This window comes from Protopterus annectens, chromosome 1.part2 (assembly GCF_019279795.1).
Source record: "Protopterus annectens isolate FY-2018-M chromosome 1.part2, PAN1.0, whole genome shotgun sequence".
NCBI lineage: Eukaryota > Metazoa > Chordata > Ceratodontiformes > Protopteridae > Protopterus > Protopterus annectens.
In genome coordinates, this window is record NC_056727.1 from 1,137,711,689 (window position 1) to 1,137,732,278 (window position 20,590).

The window sequence follows — 20,590 nt, forward strand, 5'->3', positions numbered from 1 at the left end:
AACTACACATACAATCCTTAGCAAGGTAGCTGCTAGTGAAGTATAAACCCACGTCTATGATATGCACGCTGTTTCTCACATGTCTGAAGAAACTACAAGAGGAGTCAAATGAAGTCTGTCTCAGTTTAACTACATGAAATGAAAATGCATTCATGCCATGCATGGCTGCCACTAAAATGTGCCTTAACATTCTGTTTCTTTCTTGGCTGCTTCTTCAGATCTTACTGTACTTGAAGAATCTGAGTTGCATTTCTTACCAGAAATGGCGACCAGCAATCAAGGCTGACTTTATGTGAACAGAATAAGTATACATACCAAGTCAAATTGTCATTATTCCTCAACAACCAGGAATCAAAGCTACACAATCCAAACCTTAACTTTTCAAGTAAGTAATCATATGTTACAACATATACAGCATAAGTGGAAAAAGAACACAATGGCCATTTAAAATGTGCAGCACTTTTACTTAAAATACATCTGCAATCCGACCTTGGAAGGAACATCAAATTTAGTATGGCATCATGTAAAAATTGATTTTTTTTTTATTTGACCAACTGACTTGCTCCAACAATCTTTCAAACTTAAATTTATCTTCATCCAATTATAAACATAGCAAAACACAAATGCAATGTTCCCATTAACTTAAAATATTTAGTGCTTGAATCTCATAAATCTATGTACAGTTATAACTTCCCATACTGTGTAAAAAATCCCATGGTATTTACAGTAGAAGGGCTACCTGGGTATCTGTGCCACAAAAATTACAGTGGAAGTTATCAGTCTAAGATGTATATTATTAGAGAGATTTCTAGCAATCAGTATCCCTCTGCTAGAACTTGTATCTCTTACATTCAAGTACAGATATTAACTTCCCATACTATGTTTAAAAAAAAAATGGTATTTACAGTAACAGCAGAAAGGCTACCTTCTTTGGGCACCTGTGTCAGAAAAGTACACTACAAGTCCTAGTCAGTCATGTTTTACTGGATATATTTATAACTTCTTATAGTCATCTGCCAACTGTATTATGTCATGCTATTGACCAGACAGAAAATGAAAACATACCCTTTTGATAAACTACTCTCATAAGAGAGAACTCCATAGTGGCTGCACCAAAGGTGCCAAGAACATGGTGAGATGGCAACCATGAATGAAACAGAATGAATGGTATGAAAAGGTCAAATCTGACACTTCCAGAAGCTACAGTGCCAACATACCAACTTTTGTTCTTTCTCCGCCACTACCAGTAAACTTTCTCTGGCAGCCTGTTTTGTCCTGCCTAACATACAAGCCTTAGCAAAGCAGCCACAGCCACTGCAGAAATGTATGGTCCTCAGACACCTTCTCCTACAGTGGTGATAGTGGTGGGGTAGGGGTGAGGGAGAACACAGCTAAAGCCAAACTCAGGTGGTCTTCCTGGCAACAGGAAAAAGTCACGTGCTTGCACTGATGTTTAATACCCTTATGAAAAGTAGTTGAAAACAATCAGAATTTTTCTTTCAATATGCTCACACTAGCTTTTCCTTTGTATAGCTTTGTGTTTGGAAGCATAAGAAAACTTTTTGAAGGCAAAACTGTTTCATTAAACTACATAAAAATAATAACTCAGCATAATAATATGCTTAATAACTTTTCAATATGTTTCTTTCTTTAAAGGAGTACTAATCATTCCTTTCACTGTGTTGTCCTTTATACTGCATGTCGAGTGCCCTAGCTTGATACTTTGAGACGAGCAATAATGCTGCAGTCCATGGATGCCATCAAATATAATCAGCAGTCCAACACCTAAAGTTAGAGGAGAACAGCTAACTGCTAGTGGCATTCCTCATTCACATGTAATATGAAGAGGGGCACTGCAGAAACAATCAATGGCACAGGCATTTTTATTAGCCAAACAGAATTGTTTTTAGCTACTGATGTCTTGCAAACTAAAGTCTCCCATAAGAGTTCCTATTAACTCTTTGGTATGGAACATTTTTTGCAAATGACAGGCTAATATCCCAGGACAGCTGCCCATATTACAGATGCAGAAAACTAAAATGCTAAAAATAAGAAAATGTATAGTGGTATATGTACACATTTTAGTAGGTTTTCAGCAAGTATATACCTACACTCTTCTACCGAGCTGTCAAACACAACATACCTAAAAATATCTGCATCACGTCAAACGAATACCTTCATGAAAGAGAAAGCTGCATTAACTTAAAAAAAAATATTGTCCATGCTTGCCTGGCTCCATACACTAAGAAAACATGTTACAACTCCCAAAATGATTCCTTGGAATCAAATGTGTTGCCTAACTTTGCCAATTCACTGCAGTGGTGCTGCTGGGAAGAAGGAAACATGACAATCAAAAGACAAGGCCAAACTTTAGCCTTTCGAACATTAAATAAAAAATACCCACTGCTTCCATCAAATCCTACTACAAAATTAGGCAGTGTAGACAAAATGTAGAGGCCAAAATTTTCACAGTAAAATCCAGAGTAGCATAAGAGCTCCAAAAGTTTATGGTGAAGCAGAAGTGGTCCAAACAAGTTCACATGACCATGTATATCTTTTTCACTTGTACCATCAGAACTGCACAAGTTTGGATATAAAAATAGCAATGGCATATACTAAAAGGCTGAGTTTCAGAGAAATTACACTAGTCTTTTTTTTTCCTCTAGGAAAAGTTGATAAAGAAACAGAATCTTATTCTGTACAAAAAGTTCCTCCTTGCACATTTAGTCCCAGGTTACTGATACAGTGATCTTTTCAGTCACAACTCAGTAGCAAAATTATTAGACAATGCTACTGTCATACTGCTGATCTTGGTCTATACAGCTGCCAACTGTTACACTCCATATTATTCATTTTTTTTCTCATCTTTATCATCTCCTTCACTGTCATCATCATCTTCAAGCTCTCCTTCTTCTCCACTGCCTTTGTATTTGTCATGTGTCCACTTAGGACTAGTGGTAGTCTTCTTGTAAATAAAGCGCCCTCTTCCTCGCATGAAAGAGCTTCTTCCCCTGCCTCGAGCGATCCACTTGTCTTCCCCTTCCCCTTCTCGGTCATCATGCTGAAGAGGGAAAAAAAATACCATTAAGTTTAGTAGTAACAAATCACAACAACACTATCCCAAATGCATTATCACTGGATCACTACTTTCATGAGCAGTGGAATGCAATGAAACTACAGTAATGGTTATTTTTTTTCCTTTTAGGTTTTCTGCCTCTCGCATCGTACTTCCAAGCACAGGTTATTTCCATTTATAAACTAGGAAGGTTACGACTGAAGAGAAATTTTCATCAGCGGCAGAGGGAAAAATGTTCTAGATGTTACATACACAACCACTTAAACAGAACACTCGCAAATACATTCGGTACAAAGTCTGAGCAATGAGTAACATTGCTTTCTAAATAAATAAACTTGAAAAAAACAAACAAAAACAATGTATGCTTAGTATTTATAAAAAAATGCACAGTAGATTGTTCACATTATGACAGGTTAAAATAATACAGCTTTAGTTATTAAATACAGAACAAAGATGAAATGTAATACAACTTTTTTCCAAGAAAAATAAAGCCAGTAACACTATAAATGTAATTTTTGTAAAAACTGACAAAGTGAGATGATGCGTCTCTGGATTTTGTTGTTACTTGGTCTGAATTGCTATCTAATTAGGAAAAAAAACAATTGTCCTGAATAATACACCTTACAGGGCCTAATAAGCATATAGATGCCCAAAATGTGCCATTCTTAAGGGAAGCCTCAGGGTGGTTTCCCGACTGCCTTAAAGAGGCAATTCCTCTGTTTTGAAACTACTTGTAAAATTAGCAACTCTAAACTCTTTGTTAAAGAGGGTGGGGTTTGGGTTACAAATATGTCCATGACAGAAGACTTCATGATGAGTATGACATTAAACTGGACAGCAAGAGCCTTATGACATTTGCCCAAAGTGTTAAAGACAGTTGTGGTCATCTTTAAGCGAGAGACTGTTACAATTTTTCTAATTCTGAGCCATTCCAAGGATCTCAGGGAAGTGCAGTGATATATTTTAGTGGAGTGGTCTGAGCAAATTCAGACAGCTGAGCTCACTGTAAGCTGGTAAACACAGAATAAGCCCAAAAGTAGGTAAGTCCCAAGCGGTGAGACTTTAGTACAGTCAGTCATGAACTGTCTGGCTTTATATTAGAAAGTACAGTTGTGTAAGTAAAGTTACCGTAATAGCAGATCTTTGAAAACATCACTATAGCAGAAGTCTAAGCTACATGGGACATCCTGCCAAGGAGTAGATCAGCTGGCCATCTTCTAAGGCTTTAGGGCACCTTCCACATACCAAAGCTACTATACAGCTTGAGAAGAGCAGTATAAAATCTGTAGCTAGGACTCCAAAACTTCAGAGTTTTCAAACCTCAGAAGACAAGAGGCTAGAACCCTGCCAGACAGGAATAATAATAAAAAATCTTACACCCTGGCATAAAAATGACAAAAAAAGGCGGGGGTATGGAAAGAACAGGTACTGCAACAGTGACCTATTCGAACATATACAGTTGAGGCAATTTGCTTACATAATTGTACAATGTCCATTATTACAGCATTGTTACAGTAGCCTAAGTGATATGGAAAGAATACCAAAGCTTAGAAAGAAAGGGAGGAGGAAAAAGGATCAGAGTACAGAAGCTCCTGGAGAATAGTCTTCGCAAAGCCTTCTCTAAACCTATCAAAGGAATTTAGTTTGTAGTGCTTGGTAAAGGTTTTCACACATGACCAAGCTGCTGTTTCTAGTATTCTAGAACATACTCCTTTCCAAAAAGCCACAGAAGGCGGCACAGCCTCGGTAGAGTTGGACCTGACTTTGCATAGAATTGTCTTAGTTATGGTGAGAATGATAAAACACAAAAAAATGAGAAACCATTTAGAAATTGTCTGTTTTGTCACGGATTGTACCTTTTCTTACCTTCACAGGAAACAGTTGATGAGAAGTCCAGAAGATTTTTTTGTTCTGCTACTGTAGTATTACAGTTGCCTGTGAACATCAAGAGTGCAAAATTCTCTTACCCTCATATTTTTGGTTCTGGAAGAAAAAATGAAGAACTGCTTGTCTTGGTGTAAACTCTAAAAGCCTTAGGTATATAGGAAGGACCTGTTCTCAGTGTTACCCTATCTCTGTGAAAGATAAGATAGGGACAACTTTAACAGCTTGCAACTCAGATACTCATTTGGTATACGTCTGAGCAATCAGTAATATTATTTACCAAATAATTCAAAACAGTTTTATAATCAGGTTCAAAAGGAAACAGTGTAAAGTTTTTTTCCAGTACAAAAATAAGATCCCAAATAAGGAGCCATCTGCCTTCTAGGCTGAAGGAAAGGTAAAACCCCTTTCAAAACCTGTTTCACTTGAGATAGGTTAGAAGGGTGGGGCGAGGGGCTAAGGGCAGATGGACAAAAATGGTCTAAAGGTGAATCTTGATAGAAGAATAAGGAATGCCAGAGTAAAATCACTCACATAATTATTGTAACAAGGAGTCTAAGCCTTGAAAAAGGAGTGGTTCTTGCCATGGCACCAACTAGAAAATCTTTTCCACTTATCTACATATGGTTTTCTAACAGCAAGTTTCTTTTGCCTCCTTTAATAACTGCATGCATGTCTTCAGAAAAAAGGTGCCTAAAAATTATTAATTCTATCAGCCAGGCATTAAATTAAAGAAGGTGAAAGTTGAGGTATATCAAACAACCCCTGTCTTAAGTCCTTTCTGTGAGGAAGCTTGTGGCATTAAATAGAAGTTATGTTCTTACCATAACGTTCCATGTTAGTTGTCTTCTTCTCGCCTTCTTTCTTGCTGGATGGGTTCGGAGCCGACCTCGGCTCCGACTCGGACACTCTAAAAGCTCGAGAGTTGGTTCCACCGGCTCGAGGCTCCCCTTATATCCCACAATGCTAGGCGGTAATACCTCAGATCTCGTTTGTAAGCTAGGCCCAGCCAATAAGAAATCCAGAACTACTGGAAATGGGAAACCCACCTCTATAAAATGACAGGAAGAAGGTGACCTAAAACCTGATGAAGGAATATATACATAGTATAGTATATACATATATACAATAGAGGTGGTAGGAAGAAAGGTCACAATCAAACTCCTCTAGGTCTGTCCAGGCTAGGGGGAAGGAGGGTGGGATGCAAGAAAGAAGGCAAGAAGAAGACAACTAACATGGAACGTTATGGTAAGAACATAACTTCTATATGTTAAGTTGTCCATCTCGCCTTCATTCTTGCTGGATGGGACCGCGTCCCTAGCACCTTGTCCCGGGTGGCCTATCGGAACAGACTCTTGAGTACAGTGGAACCAAAGTTAGCTCTATGTCTAGAAGCTAAATCCAACTTATAATGAGAAATGAAGGTGTGAGGAGTAGCCCATGTAGCTGCTGCACAAATCGTATCAATAGGCAGCCTATCTTGGAAAGCTATAGAAGCAGCCAAAGCTCTAGTAGAATGAGCCTTAGGTCTGTTAGGTAACTTCTGGTGTCTAATCTCATACACAAAGGAAATCAATGATGTAAGCCATCTGGAGAGTGATACTTTTGAAACTGGAAGGCCTTTTCTGCCTTCTGCATAAGAAACAAACAATTGGTCAGCTTTTCTGGTCTGTTTGGTCCTATCCAAATAATACCTTAATTGTCGATGAACATCTAGCCAATGTAATTTTTGTTCAGACCTGTTAGAATAGTTAGGAAAAAACACAGGAAGGTCAATGTTTTGATTTAGATTTGCCACAGAGGCTACTTTAGGCAAAAAAGATGGGTTGGTCCATAAGGATACCCTATCCTTATGAAACAAAAGATATGGTGATCGACTGCAGAGTGCATGAAGCTCTGAGACCCTTCTAGTCAAGTAATGGCTACCAGAAAGAGTGTCTTCCAGGATAGCAATTTCATTGAACAGGAAGCTGCAGGTTCAAAAGGGGGAAGAATCAAAGATGTGAGAACTAAATTAAGGTCCCAAGAAGGAGGAGGATTTCTCATAGGAGGCTTGAGAAGAAAAACTCCCTTCAAGAAAGCTTTGCAAAGCTTGTGAGACATGATGGCAGAATCCGAGATGCCCACATGAAAGTTAGATATAGCTGACAATTGAACCTTAAGAGTAGATGGAGACGAACCTGCGTGGAATAGTTCGGCTAAGAAATCAAGGACCATTTGAATGGGAGCAGTGAAAGGATCTATATCCCTTCCTTGAGCCCAATAGGAGAAACGTTTCCACTTACTAAGATAAATCTTCCAGGTGGAAGATTTATGGGAAGCTATTAAAATATCTCGAACTGAGTGAGATATTTGAGGAAGCCTGGCTAAGGTTGGAATTGGAGGAACCAAGCAGTGAGGTTCAGAGAGGGAAGGGAGCGATGTAACTGACCCGACTGATGGATCAAAAGATCTGGAACTAGGTCCAGATGCCAGGGTTGCTCCAACAGAAAATGGTGTAGAAAAGGGAACCAAACCTGTCGAGGCCAGTAAGGGGCAATGAGGCCTTCTGAGCGATAGCTTTCTGTATCACTTGAGAAATTAGTGGGAAGGGAGGAAATGCATACAGAAGTCCCCGGGGCCAAATTTGGACTAGAGCGTCCCTGCTGGGATGGCCTGGTAGAGGAAAGAGGGTGAAATAATCTTTGCACTTGCTGTTTTGGGGAGTAGCAAAAAGGTCGCAGCAAGGCTGGCCCCACTTCAGAAAAATTTTCTCCAAGATTGAATTTTTCAGAGACCACTCGTGAGGCATGAGAATAGCTCTGCTCAATTTGTCCGCAATGAGATTGGACTTTCCGGGGATGTGCGTTGCTATCAGAAACCGCTGAGAAGAAATCGCCCATTGCCACAGTCTGAGTGCTTCTCGACATAGGGGGTAGGACCTGGTTCCGCTTTGTTTGTTGATATACCACACTACAGACATGTTGTCCGTCTGAATTGCTATCGTTCCCAAAGGAAGAGTCTTGAAGGGCTTGCAACGCTAAAAGCACTGCTCTCATCTCTAGAACATTTATATGCAAGTGGCGTTCGACTGGTTGCCATATGCCCTGGACTGTTCTGCCCTGATAATGCCCACCCCCCACCCGATCAGGGAGGCGTCCGTTGTCAGAGTAGCAACCGGAGGGGGAGGGACAAATGGTCTTCCTAGGAAGAGCTGGGGGGAAGAAATCCACCAAAGAAGATGATTCCTGCATGCTTGCGTTATCACAATGGTGTGGGACATCGGAAGTTGTTGGTATGACCATTGTGTGAAGAGCATCCATTGTAAGATTCTCATGTGAAATCTGGCTAACAGAAGTAGAGGGATAGCAGCCGCCATAATCCCCAGTACTTTTAGGACTAATCTGACTTTGATTCTGTTGCTGTGGAAAAGAAGGGAGACTAGTTTGTGTATGTCTGCTATCCTTTGGTCTGTGAGTCGCAGACATGTTGACTGTGTCTAGATTTGCGCCTATGAAGGTAATAGCACGACAAGGCGACAAAACAGACTTTTCGCAATTTATTGAGATACCTAGCTTCAAATATGCGAAAAGTGTAGTCTCTGGCAAGTAGTAGAAGATGCTTGGTGGGAGCTGTAAGGAGCCAGTCGTCTAAGTATGGAAACACCTGGAATCCTTGACGTCTCAGGTGAGAGGCCACCACTGCCATGCATTTGGTAAACACCCGGGGGGCTGTGGTGAGTCCAAAGGGCAGGGCTCTGAATTGAAAGTGACTGGTTCCCAGCCTGAAGCAGAGGAATCTCCTGGAGCGTCTGTTCATTTTTATATGATAGTACGCATCCTGGAGGTCTATAGAACACATCCAGTTTTCCTTTCCCAATAGGGGTAGGATGGATTGCAACGTGACCATCCGAAATCTTGTTTTCTTGACAGACTTGTTCAAGATGCTGAGATCCAAAATGGGTCTCCAGTCCCCTGTTTTCTTTGGAACCAAAAAGAATTTGGAGTAGATTCCAGATCCTTGCTGGTCTGCTGGCACTGGCTGAATGGCTCTTTTTGCAAGCAACTTTGATATTTCTAACGCTGCTTGATCCCTTTGAGCAGGTGGAACATCTGGAAGGGATTTTTTTGACTGATTTGGAATGCGAAAGAACGGAATGGAATAGCCTTCGGAAATGATGGACTGTACCCACTTGTCTTGAGTTAGGGATCGCCAGGCTTCTGGGTACAGTGATAATCTTCCCCTGACTGCCTCCGAAGGTGGACAGTCGGGCAACACCTCAGGGATGCTGGAAGGGCTTATCGGAAAAGGTTTCTCGATTGCCCTGGTTCTGGACCCCTGCCTCTAGGGCGACGTCTACCATTATTGTTCCCCCCTCTGCCTCTAGAGGGGAACCGACTCTGTGCGTCAGGCAAAGCCCCTTGAGATTGCTTGCGGAACCACATTTTTCCACTTTTCTGGCCTTTGGGGTAAGGCCTAGAAGGAGTAGAAAAACGGACTCCGACGGCAGAAAGAGTTTTGCCATCCATCTCGCACCTTGTCAAGGTTTCTTTCACTTGAGGACCAAAAAGGGACGATCCATCAAACGGGGAATTAGTGAAAGACGTCTTAAAGGGGTCCACAAAATTGCATAGCCGCATCCAGGCATGCCGGCGTAAAGCCACACCTGTCCCTGCGGCTCTGCTCGCTCCATCAGCCGCATATGAAAGGAGGCGCATGGAGGAGTTAGCTATAGAATTTAGGGTAGCCAGCTGAGCGTTCATCTTGTCCTGAAAACCCGCAGCTGTAGGATCCTTTAACATCTCTCTCGCTTCCTTGATCAAGTCTCTTTGAAGATGAGTGAAATGACAGAGGTAGTTCAGCGAACGCATTGAAAAGGTCGCTGACGAAAACATCCGCTTCCTGTACCTGTCCATAGACCTAGATTCCTTGTTAGGGGGATGGACAGGCACTGAAGGATCAGCTAGTTCCTTCTTAGTGGCAGCAGCTACCACCATAGCATCCACAGAAACTCCCTTAGTCAGAAATTGCTTGTCTGCTGGTGCTGTGATAAACTTTGAAGGTCTCCTGGGGGTGGGGTCCACAGAGTCAGGACCACCTGCAAGGGGGGTCAGGGGGGACACCCAGGAGGTGGAAAGGAGAGCCGAGCGCCTCAAGATACACAGATTCATCCTCCAGGAGGGTTAAGGCCCTCTGTTTCAAGATCTCCAGAATGTCTGCAAAGGAGACATCTTCAGAAGGGGGGGAACCCTCAGAATCCTCTAAATCTGTGTCAGAGGTGACAGACTCAGGTGAGTCTATGTGCTTCCTCTTGCACTTTCTCTTCCTAGGGGGCTCCCCTGCCAATTCAGGAGAGGCCTCGGAAGAGGATGAGATCCCCACAGGGGATTCTTGAGGAGCTGACTCTCTGCGGTCTGGGATGAGGAAGTGAGTAGACATTACCCGAGGCACCGAAGAGGGAGGGACGGACGGAGCAGACTGTGGAGTTGAACCGGGTTCCAGCACACTCGGCATGACCTCGAAAGCACCCCTGTCAGGCAGAGCCAGAGGTCCCCGCTCCGAAAAGCTGAAAACCTCCCTCGGCACCGACAGTGATGGCTCCGAGGCCGATGTCGGAGCCGAACTCACCAGCGCTGAAGCGCCGAGAGGGAGAGCGGGGTCGGACAAGGGTCCGATGCCACTCACCCCCTCGGAGCTGACGAGGGAAGTCCGGCGCCGAGATTCTTCCAAGGAAGAAATCGGAGCCGACGACGGTGCCGAAGACAACTGTATCGGCTTCAACGCTACCACAGTCTCGGGTCCAAAACGCCCCGGCTCCGAACTCAAAGGAGTCGGAGGAGGAACATTTTGAGGAATAGGATTAAGCATCGACTGATGAGTCGGGCTCTGAAGCATTTGGGCCAGTGCCTCGGACTTAAGAAGTCGACTCACTACCCTCTGAAGGTCATGGTCAGACAGTCTCGATGACCTAGAGGAGTGAGATCTATGGCTCCGTTCAGACAGCAAGGGAGATGCTGGAGCCGAATGAATGGAGCCAAGGGACGGTGACCTAGACCTCTTCCTAGATTTCGGTTCCGATAGTCTTATCGGAGCCGACTGATTTCTAATACCTCGGCTCCAGCCGGAGCCGAGGGAACCACAGAAATAAGAGCTCGAGTCTCATCGGCTCCAGCCGGAGCCGATGTAGTAGCAGACTTCGACGCCTTAGGTGTCGACTCAGATGCAGGAGTCGAAGACCTAGAAGCCTTAGAGGGTTTGCCCGAAGAAACAGACGGGGGAACCCCAGGTTTAAGCAAGCCCCGTAAGATGAGCTTATTTTTTCTTTCCTACAGGACTCTAGGGCTGAAGCCATGGCATACAGCCCAAGAGTCCTGCAGGTGTAAAGGTTCCAGGCAGTACACACAAGAAGTGTGACCGTCTGTCAGAGACATTTTCTGACAGCACGAGTCACACTTCTTGAAGCCTGAGACCTTCGAATCCTTAGACATTTTAAGGAACAAGTGTAATCACACACAAGCACAAACACACCGATTACACTATACACTAAAATAAAACTAATTTAAACTAAATAAATTTAGTTAGATAGTTATAAATTTATAACAGTCCCTACAAAAAACACATACACTCCAAGGGGGAATGGAGGGCCCGAAGGCCTAAGGGAAGAACATATAAGTTCTTGTGGTAAAAAGGGCGAAGAGCATGGAGGAAGGGATAAAAATCCTTTAAAAGTAAGGGGATACTGAACAAAAAACTAATTTAAAGGGGATTTAGTTAAACTTTTAAACTATTTTCTACACTAACCTGAAGCCGGTTGAAGCAACACACCTCGATCGCTGTAGCGGCAAACGAGATCTGAGGTATTACCGCCTAGCATTGTGGGATATAAGGGGAGCCTCGAGCCGGTGGAACCAACTCTCGAGCTTTTAGAGTGGCCGAGTCGGAGCAGAGGTCGGCTCCGAACCCATCCAGCAAGAATGAAGGCGAGATGGACAACTTAACATCCCTTATTCATTTTCAAAGTAAGGGAAAATCACTGAGGCCCAAGCCAAAACTGGATCACCACAATTATCTTAGGAGGGTCCTTCTCCCAACAGATATTTCCTAACCATCTTCTACTGCCTTGAATGGTTTACATTCAGTTTTAGCTGCAACCTTTTACTGTTTGTATATTAAATGAAAAAAGAACTACATTAACCTATCTCATGTAAAGAAATGTCATTATTTAACTGAAAATACTTGTGGATGATGGTTTGCTCATTTCTAATGAATTATGTTTTACCTGTGTTCAAGCTGTTTGGTATACTCCCGTAGAATGATGCGTTCTTACAGGAATTTGCTACCATTAAATATTTAAAGTCTGGCTTATTTTAAGGGTAAACAATAAGGTGTAGTTTTGTTTGATTAGATTTGACTAACTGGTAACATGGCACCCTAAAGCCTGGGAAGATTGAGTTGGTACTGAAAAGTCACAACCTACCCTACATTCTGAAAACGTGAGTGTGTGCATGTGAGTAAGTACGTGTGCATGTCTGCAAAACATAATTCTGGTCAAGCTTCAAATAATGCTGGTAAGGTTGCGCTGACAGGCATCAGGCTCAAAATGAGAAGAGTGAAATACTGCACTCAGTGATTATAAGTCTGATCTACAGCTGGTCAGTGTGGAGCTCAGCTGGGTGCTGCAGGACCTGGGCCATACCTCTCAACTGTATAGATTTTCTCAGAATGTCCAGATTACTGCCTCAAATATTTGGTCCATTTTTCATAAAACTGTGATTTTTTTTGGGCAAATTAGTAGCAGATCATTAAAGACTGAAGTTAGAAAATAATGACAGGCATTTGAGTTTCAGACTTCATATCCTTCAGAAAATCCATGCTAACGCAAAACCTGTTATTCTATCAACGTCTAAGTTTGTTAGCGCAATATTTAAAAAGTGTTCCTATTTTTGGGCCTTTGTCCCACTTTTATTAATGGCTTTGTCCAGATTTCTTGCTTTAAGAGGTTCAGAGGTATGGAACTGGCTATTATCCACAACAAATGTGCACATTTAAAGTATACCTTGAAGTCCAGCTGCCTTTTGTATTTTAATAAGTACCATTGGGGGGGGGGGGGTCAAACACCATACTGCTGACTTTGTGCCATATTCAGATACTGATGACAGTGTGGGAGTTAGAACCCACAGCACCTGTCCATCACAGTAACTAGCATATTAACTTTTATTTACAATGTCATCAACTAGTTCCTTATCTAATGGTTTTAACTGCTCCCTTACCACCTCACACACTGATATATTAAGTTACAGTATTTTAATGCCAGCTTTCTAATATAGCACTTTATATCAACCCCCATCAGTAGGACAACACTGCACTTTATTTTACTACCAGTCCTCTACAACTGCATTGTAATTTAACCCCATCAGTACACTAACATAAATGCAAATAACATAACATCTATCATCATAAATATAGAGCTGCTCTTACTTCTTACCTCAGCAATCTGTTCAGTGCTACATCTATTAAAGCACTGGAGAAAGTGTCTTATGTTTACTGACAACCCCCTTACTTCTAGGTGTTTTTATCTCAATCTACGAGATATGTAATTACCTAGTCAGAATGAAGATGCAGCTCTTTACTTATAATACTGTGACTGAACAGCAGCATATCAGCACACTTACTTATGCTGAAGTTGTCAAAATACCTTTACCTAAGCCTCCTAAACAACCACCTAGAAGACCTCCGGCATCAAGAGCTACCTTAATATCCATAGCTACACGTGCACCTTGTACACAAACCTCTGCAAAGAAATTACCAGGACTGCGAGTCTGACCTCTACAGTCACACAGGTCTGCTTCAAATTATGACTTTGTTGTGACTTATTTATCAGACTCACTAATGCCATACTCACCAGACTGGATAAGGACTGGGTTATGGCCAACTGTCTCTCTGGTACTAGAATATTAAAATTACCTTGTCACCGCCTACGTATAGGTGAATGAGCTTACGTACTCCACCCTGAAGGAAGATGCACCAATTCACAATTTAACTCACTACCTATGTCTCCAAGGAAGCTAAACCAATACTTCTGAACAGCATTCTTCCCTCTAGAATTACATCCAAGTTCAAAGAAAAACAACCGGCTACAAGGACTGGCTTGTAAACAGGTGTCATTCTAGGGGATCTAGTGTATTTCTGCCTGGAATCCGATTGTCAACAAATTCTCTTGCTTCGTTAGGGTGAGACATGAACCTCTCAACATATGGCTTTCACTTACTGGATAGAATGTTATCTTACCCAAAACATTTTTTAATCAATGCTAAACTAAACAGCACACCCACTTACAAATCTTCAGTTCAAACATCAGGATTGCTCTGCTAAATTCTGGGAGCTTAAAAATTAAAATATATAACCTTCTGGCTTACCTTACAAATAAAGACATCTAATATTTGTGCAGTTATTGAGACTTGATTTCAGAACAAAGACAGGATCACTGTGAACAGCAGGAACATATTCATATAAATTAGGACCTATACTTTCTGATCAAAATTTGTATGGCACCAGTCTACTTTTTACAGAGGTCACAATGCATCAGTGACGGATCCAAAACCACAGTAAGTTGACCACCCGAGGACTGCAACAAACTGGTTAACATACGAAGGTGGTCAACATAAGAAACTAGGCCTACTGTACTGATACGTACATGTACTTTACTTTCTTGTACAGCCTTTATTAGAGAATATCATACAAAATCATACATAGTCAAAACACAGTAAAATCATACATACAGTATCATACAAAATCAATACATTTACTGTTTTCTCATGGTTTAAGCATTATTCCTGAAAAAAAGAGTCAGTCTTGGCCTGTTTCATATTCTTATTACAATGGTAACTGGAGAAAGCACTCTCAACGCTGGCTACACCACTCAGCATACCCGAGCATTTTTCGTCAGCAAATGACTTCAACTGCATTATCAGATACCTGACAGCCTCTTCTTCTGGAGTCTCTGCAATTTCTGTGTCATCCTCGTGTGCTTTTTCTACTTCATCAGCTGCTTCATGCACTTTTACACTGGGCTGTACTTCGAGTCAATATCGCTTGGAAATTGCTTCTGGGTCAGGTTCATTACAGGTTGTCACCTCATCATCCATTGCAACAAAACCTTCAAAATCTACTCCATCAAGTTCTACCATGGGAGGTGGACTGACTGATGGGGCCAAAACACCATGCTCTTGGGTTGTGACAAATCCAGCTTTCATAAAACACTTCTGTATCATTTCTGGCTGAACTTTATTCCAAGCAGAACTGATCCAGAGGACAACATCCAGAGCGTTAACTGATGCAGTGGATGAAGTTACTTCCACAAGCAGACCACAAGTTTGTGTTTTAGTAATCACCCACTGTAGGAGCTGGGATAGGTAGTGCATTTTAAATGTTTTGATGATACCTTGGTCAAGAGGTTGGATTTCTGAGGTCATGTTTGGAGGCAGAAATGTCAGCGTCATGTTTGTAAGATGATTCACTTGCGGGTGGCAAGGATAGTTATCTACTGTCAGTAGAATACACAGTTTCTTCTTCATTTCTCAGTCAATACCCCTTACCCACTCCTCAAACATGGCACCAGTCATTCTTGCACATTTGTTTGATCTCCAAGTGCCTGGGAGGTCTTCGGGCTTCATGTTCGTGAATGCGCGTGGCTTTGCAGATTTACCAGTCACCAAGAGCTTTTGTTTCTCTCTGATTCAGCTAGTGCACAGCAGAACTGTGAAATGTTCTTTTGAAAGTTTTCTGCTCTTACAGTTGTCATCCTTTATGATGAGGCTCCTCAGGCATCGCTTTGAAAATGAGTCCGCACTCATCAGTGTTAAAGATGGTGTCATCTTCGAAGCCTCTGGTGAAGTCCGGGAACTTTTCGATGAACTCTTCCACAACTTCTCCTGGAACTTCATTGGATTCACCACACATGACTTTCTGGGAGATCTCGAGGCAATCACCTGATGCTTGGAAATCTGCCATCCCAAATTCCTGTGTGAATTTTTTAGCAACTTCTTGGATTATCGGCCCAGAGATTTGGGTGTGAACTGCACTTATTTGTTCGAACCAGATTAATGTGGCTTTACTGACTTCATCGAGGGAAGTTTTCCTCCTTTTCCACTGTAGGTCTCCACTTTCTTTTCCATATCTATCAAAGTACTTATGTTTACGTTTTTGGATGTTGCTAACTGTGGCCTTGCTAACACCAAAATGTTCCATCTTTCTTTGGCTGCTTCTTTCCAGAAAATGTACATTATCAACCTATTCCTTCAATGTCAACTCTTTCAGTTCTTTCCTCTGGGCCATCATGTCTCCATTAACTGTAAAATTTTTCAGTAATTGTAGGATGTACCTACAATTCAGAACCGTCCTTCACACTGAAATAATCTTCAGCAACGCAATAAACACTAGGACATTAGGCCTAATCCAACACGTGGTAATAATAAAACAAGAAAAAAGAACTTATACTAAAGAAAAAATACAAAAACTAAGGGGCAAAGCCCACACCTTCTACCCCTTGGTGTAGAGTGGACTTAACTGGTCAAGTTATAGAGGGTAAATTAATATTGTGTGTCACAGTCCAAGTGGTCAAAATACAACTTACAGAGATGGTCAATATACAGAGGTCAGTCTTCCACTGAGTACATGTGGTGCATGTCCGGTCTATGAAAACTAGGTCAACCTAAGAAGGTGGTCAATGTAGGGAGATGGTCAACTATGGAGGTGCTACTGCATTTAGAAATGTACATAAGAATCAGCAAAAGCTGAACTGCAAAAAAAACGAGCAAAATTTAAACAAACATTGAGGACCTAAGAGGAGTCTATAACACAATGTATCAAGTTTAGCCCACGGTAATAGTTCTTGATTGGTTTGCTCATTTATTCCCCATTTCCCCCTTCCCTCATCCTGGTTTTCTCATACCATCTGAATTTATTTCTCTTGATTTCTCACACTCTGTCTTAGTCCTCAGCTTTTCCTCCTCTTATTTAGATACAACTGTCCTGTAACTATTGAGGAAATAACTAGATTAAGTCAGGGGTATGAGGTACACTTTAGAACTTTTTAAAATTATTTGGTCCAGTGACGGCATAGACAAAAACTGTGACTTACAAAAGAAATCCAGACTTATTTACTTTCAAGGAAATTATAAGTAGTGTCCACAGTTTAATGTTCAAATCTGACAAAGGCAATTTTCCTTAATACACTGGGAAGACAAATGTTTACAAGGACACATGAACCTTACCTGAGAATGCTGCCAGTTTCCCGACTCCAACCCCCCCCTCCAAAAAAAGTCGCATTCTATACACTCCCTGATGTTGAGTAGGATAAAAATGAAAGAAAATGGTGAAAATTACACAAAATAAGCTGATAAATTTACACTGTAAGATTTATTTTCTGCAGACTCTGCAGTAGGTCAACAGAGCATCTTGCTATTATCAAGTATTAAAGGAAATGTTTAATAACCTGAAATTATTTTTTTGAAAAGGAAAAAAAAACATTATACAACTGGAAAATAACCCCACCATCCACACTGTTGCCATTAATTGTCTCTGCAATGTAAATATTTTTCGGAATCCTGGATCTGTTTTTCTTTATCTATTTGTAACTGGATATGTTCACTAGACACAAGTTTCCATTTTTAGGGGTGACCTTGAAGCAATTACTGGTTAAATTACTTCTTCAGAGTCACAGTACACATATGGAAGCCAAAGGACTCAAACATTTGCCTAAAAGAAGCAACCTCTTTATGATCAGTGGACTTTTGAACATTCACAGATTATCATCCACCTTAATACCAACATTATAAACAGCATTTTAGAATTTCACTATTAAGCTGATTAATTCAACTCACACATATTGCATCAGTGAAACCTGATTCAGATCTCATACAGAGAAACCTCTGCCACATGGTAATACCTACTTCAAGACTGGATGAATACATAAACATACTGAAATAGTGGCTACATTAGTTGCTGATATGAGTGCCTGAAGCCTCGATAGATACTCTCACTATGACTAAACTCTTGCTATTCTTGCATGTAGTTTGATCTGTTAAAGGTTTTCAAGTTGTGACTCCTCAACAATCCATATTATGTTCTGTCCTCAACACAGTTTATGTGGTTCTCTTACAGAAACTATCAGCATGTGAGAGTGTTAAAAATACTTTTAATGACCTCTATGACAACATTCATCCCACAAAGGAAGTTATACCTACTTAATCACTCAAACCACATACCCTAAAAGCACTAGAAACAACTGCTTTGACTTCATCAAAGCCTCTCTGTTTATAATAAACAGTTAAATCCAGCAAAGGGAGCAAAGTTAAGCATCCCTGTATAATCGTAATCATTATTCCTCCTAAACAAGCCAAGACAGATCAGAGACTTATTCTTCACCAGTTTATCTACAAAACAAAAGATTATCCTGGGTGATATGAATATAGCCTAACAACCGAAACAAACTGAAGTTCAAGACCATGATCAAAAATCTCTAGTCCCAGTTATCTCATTACCCTTCTCACAAGGATGCAAAAAAAATTCAGCACTAGCAAATATACCACAAACCATAATTTACTGCTGGCATTATGTCAAGACACATGCTGAACATAAAGGACATGGTGGAAGATGCTGAAGAAACTTTTTTTATGCACATAGTTACACACAGCTGTCAACTTCTGTGCTCAAGAATAAGGGTAAAAAACAAAACAATGATAGGACAAGGACCCAAAATAAGGGACAATTTTTAAATGTTACACTAATTCACTTAAAAGATTAATATAACCACTTTTATATCAAAATACACATGATGAACAATAAGAAGCTTGGAACTCTGAATTCTGGCATTACTGACATACTGTAACCCACTGAGACTTAGCAGCTTGGAACCTGTAATAAGACTGGCTACTCAGGATCAGCTGACAAGGAATGCAGTCTCCAAATCCTTGTCAGCTGATCCCTACAATCCACATTCCAGAAGGCAAACCGCCATGCTATAAAAAAAAAAAAAAGTCAAGCAGCACTGAGGAAGGTTAAAAAATATAATGTACTGCCAAAAATGGTAGCAGCTGAGACGTCAGCTGCTAAAGCAGGAGATTTAGCTCCTTCAGCCCCCCCCAATGGGTAAATCCACCACTGTGCATCTCAAGCAAACCACCAACTAGAATTCTTCTTCTATGTCACCTTCACAATAAAAGGAGTGTCCAAATCAACTTGAAAAGCTACCCATTAAGCCAGATACCTATTATATTTATAGGTGGTAAACGGTCAACAACCCCCCCCCCCCAACAAACAGAATATCTGTACAACCGACTGTATATACGCCCAGAGTTTCCCAGATTTTACAAATCTCAGCTCCTTAGTGCAAACTGTCCACCACCCTCATCAGGGGTGTAAAACTTCTTGATTTTGTCCTTACCAACTGCTCTCCTCTTCTAACAACCTACATGTCACCACCTCTACGGTTCAATCAGACAACCTAGCTGTAAATTTTACCCTTAATACAAGCCACCCCATTTATAAAGTTCACATTGCATTTTGGGATTACCCTCTTGTCAACTTACAGCTGCTTACTGATAGCCTGGACAACCACTACTAGTAACATGCCAACAAACAAACTAATGCATGATACCACTCTTACAATCCTGTATTTTATTTCTTCATTAACAACTATTCTGAAGAGGCCAATTCCATCCTCCACAAGAAAAATTACAAATTATTACTGAACTCAATAACAATAACATAGCAGACCTTCAAACCCTTGATCTTAATCAATCTTGATTTATTAAAAGCAAGTCCACTGTCTGTTCAACCTAGTTGATTTCTGTTACATGGTGACAGGAGCCTTACAAGAGGGAAGATCTTGTTCATAATTCCCACCATGACCTTGCTAACTTCTTGTGCTTGAATTGCTAGTGGAGGTAAGACCACACAGAAATATTGGCTTGCAAAGTCACAAGACTTTCTGAGAGGTTACATCACTCACTGTGGCCCCCTGTATGCACATCCTTTAGGCATCTAATTTCGTGTGCAGAGACCGTTGGGCCCATAGAAGAAAAAGACTGTAATGGCTGACTGGATGATGGCTTTCAGCTACCAACTTTGGCCATAGGAAACAAGTGAGACTTTCGGGTTGAGAGAAGGCTCATAGCTGTCATTGAGAGAAAAAAAATTCATATTCATAGGTTCATTTTAAGCTTTTGGCTAGAGAGCCATTGAGAAGCTTAGCCATATTATCCACGAAGTGATAAGTGGACTAGTTCCTTCTGGAGATTATTACCAGTCAATAATTTGCATTTACCCATCCTGTTGTCAGGTTTGGCTGTGAAGGTACAGAAGAATTTTGATGTGTACAGGGAAGTCTGTTCCAGAGGGGGAGAAGGCATTAGGTAAGAAACCCATTGCATCAGCAAATGTTCATAAGCCTTAGCAATGTTCAGTAATCAGTATATCAGTGCTAATTTACAATGTTTTAGAATGTGTTTTACATAATGGTTAATGTCTTTGCCTCATAGACACAAAGTACAAGGTTTGATTCTTATCTTGAGTTTTTAGTTAGTCTTTTAAAGGCCCTTCAGAGCAGTTAGCTTAGTATTCAACTATAAACTATATACATTCTGAAACTAC

General features: G+C 41.1%; 1 protein-coding gene across 1 annotated transcript in view; it reads right to left on the minus strand.

Annotated features, from left to right (window-relative positions):
* Positions 1-443: 443 nt before the first annotated feature.
* LOC122792263 (thyroid hormone receptor-associated protein 3-like) overlaps positions 444-20,590 on the minus strand; it is a 1,630,997-nt gene continuing 1,610,850 nt past the window's right edge. Inside the window, exon 13 of the mRNA XM_044060013.1 lies at positions 444-3,061. Coding sequence (XP_043915948.1) covers positions 2,846-3,061 — 216 coding nt within the window. The 3' untranslated portion in view covers positions 444-2,845. The remainder of the gene's footprint in view (positions 3,062-20,590) is intronic.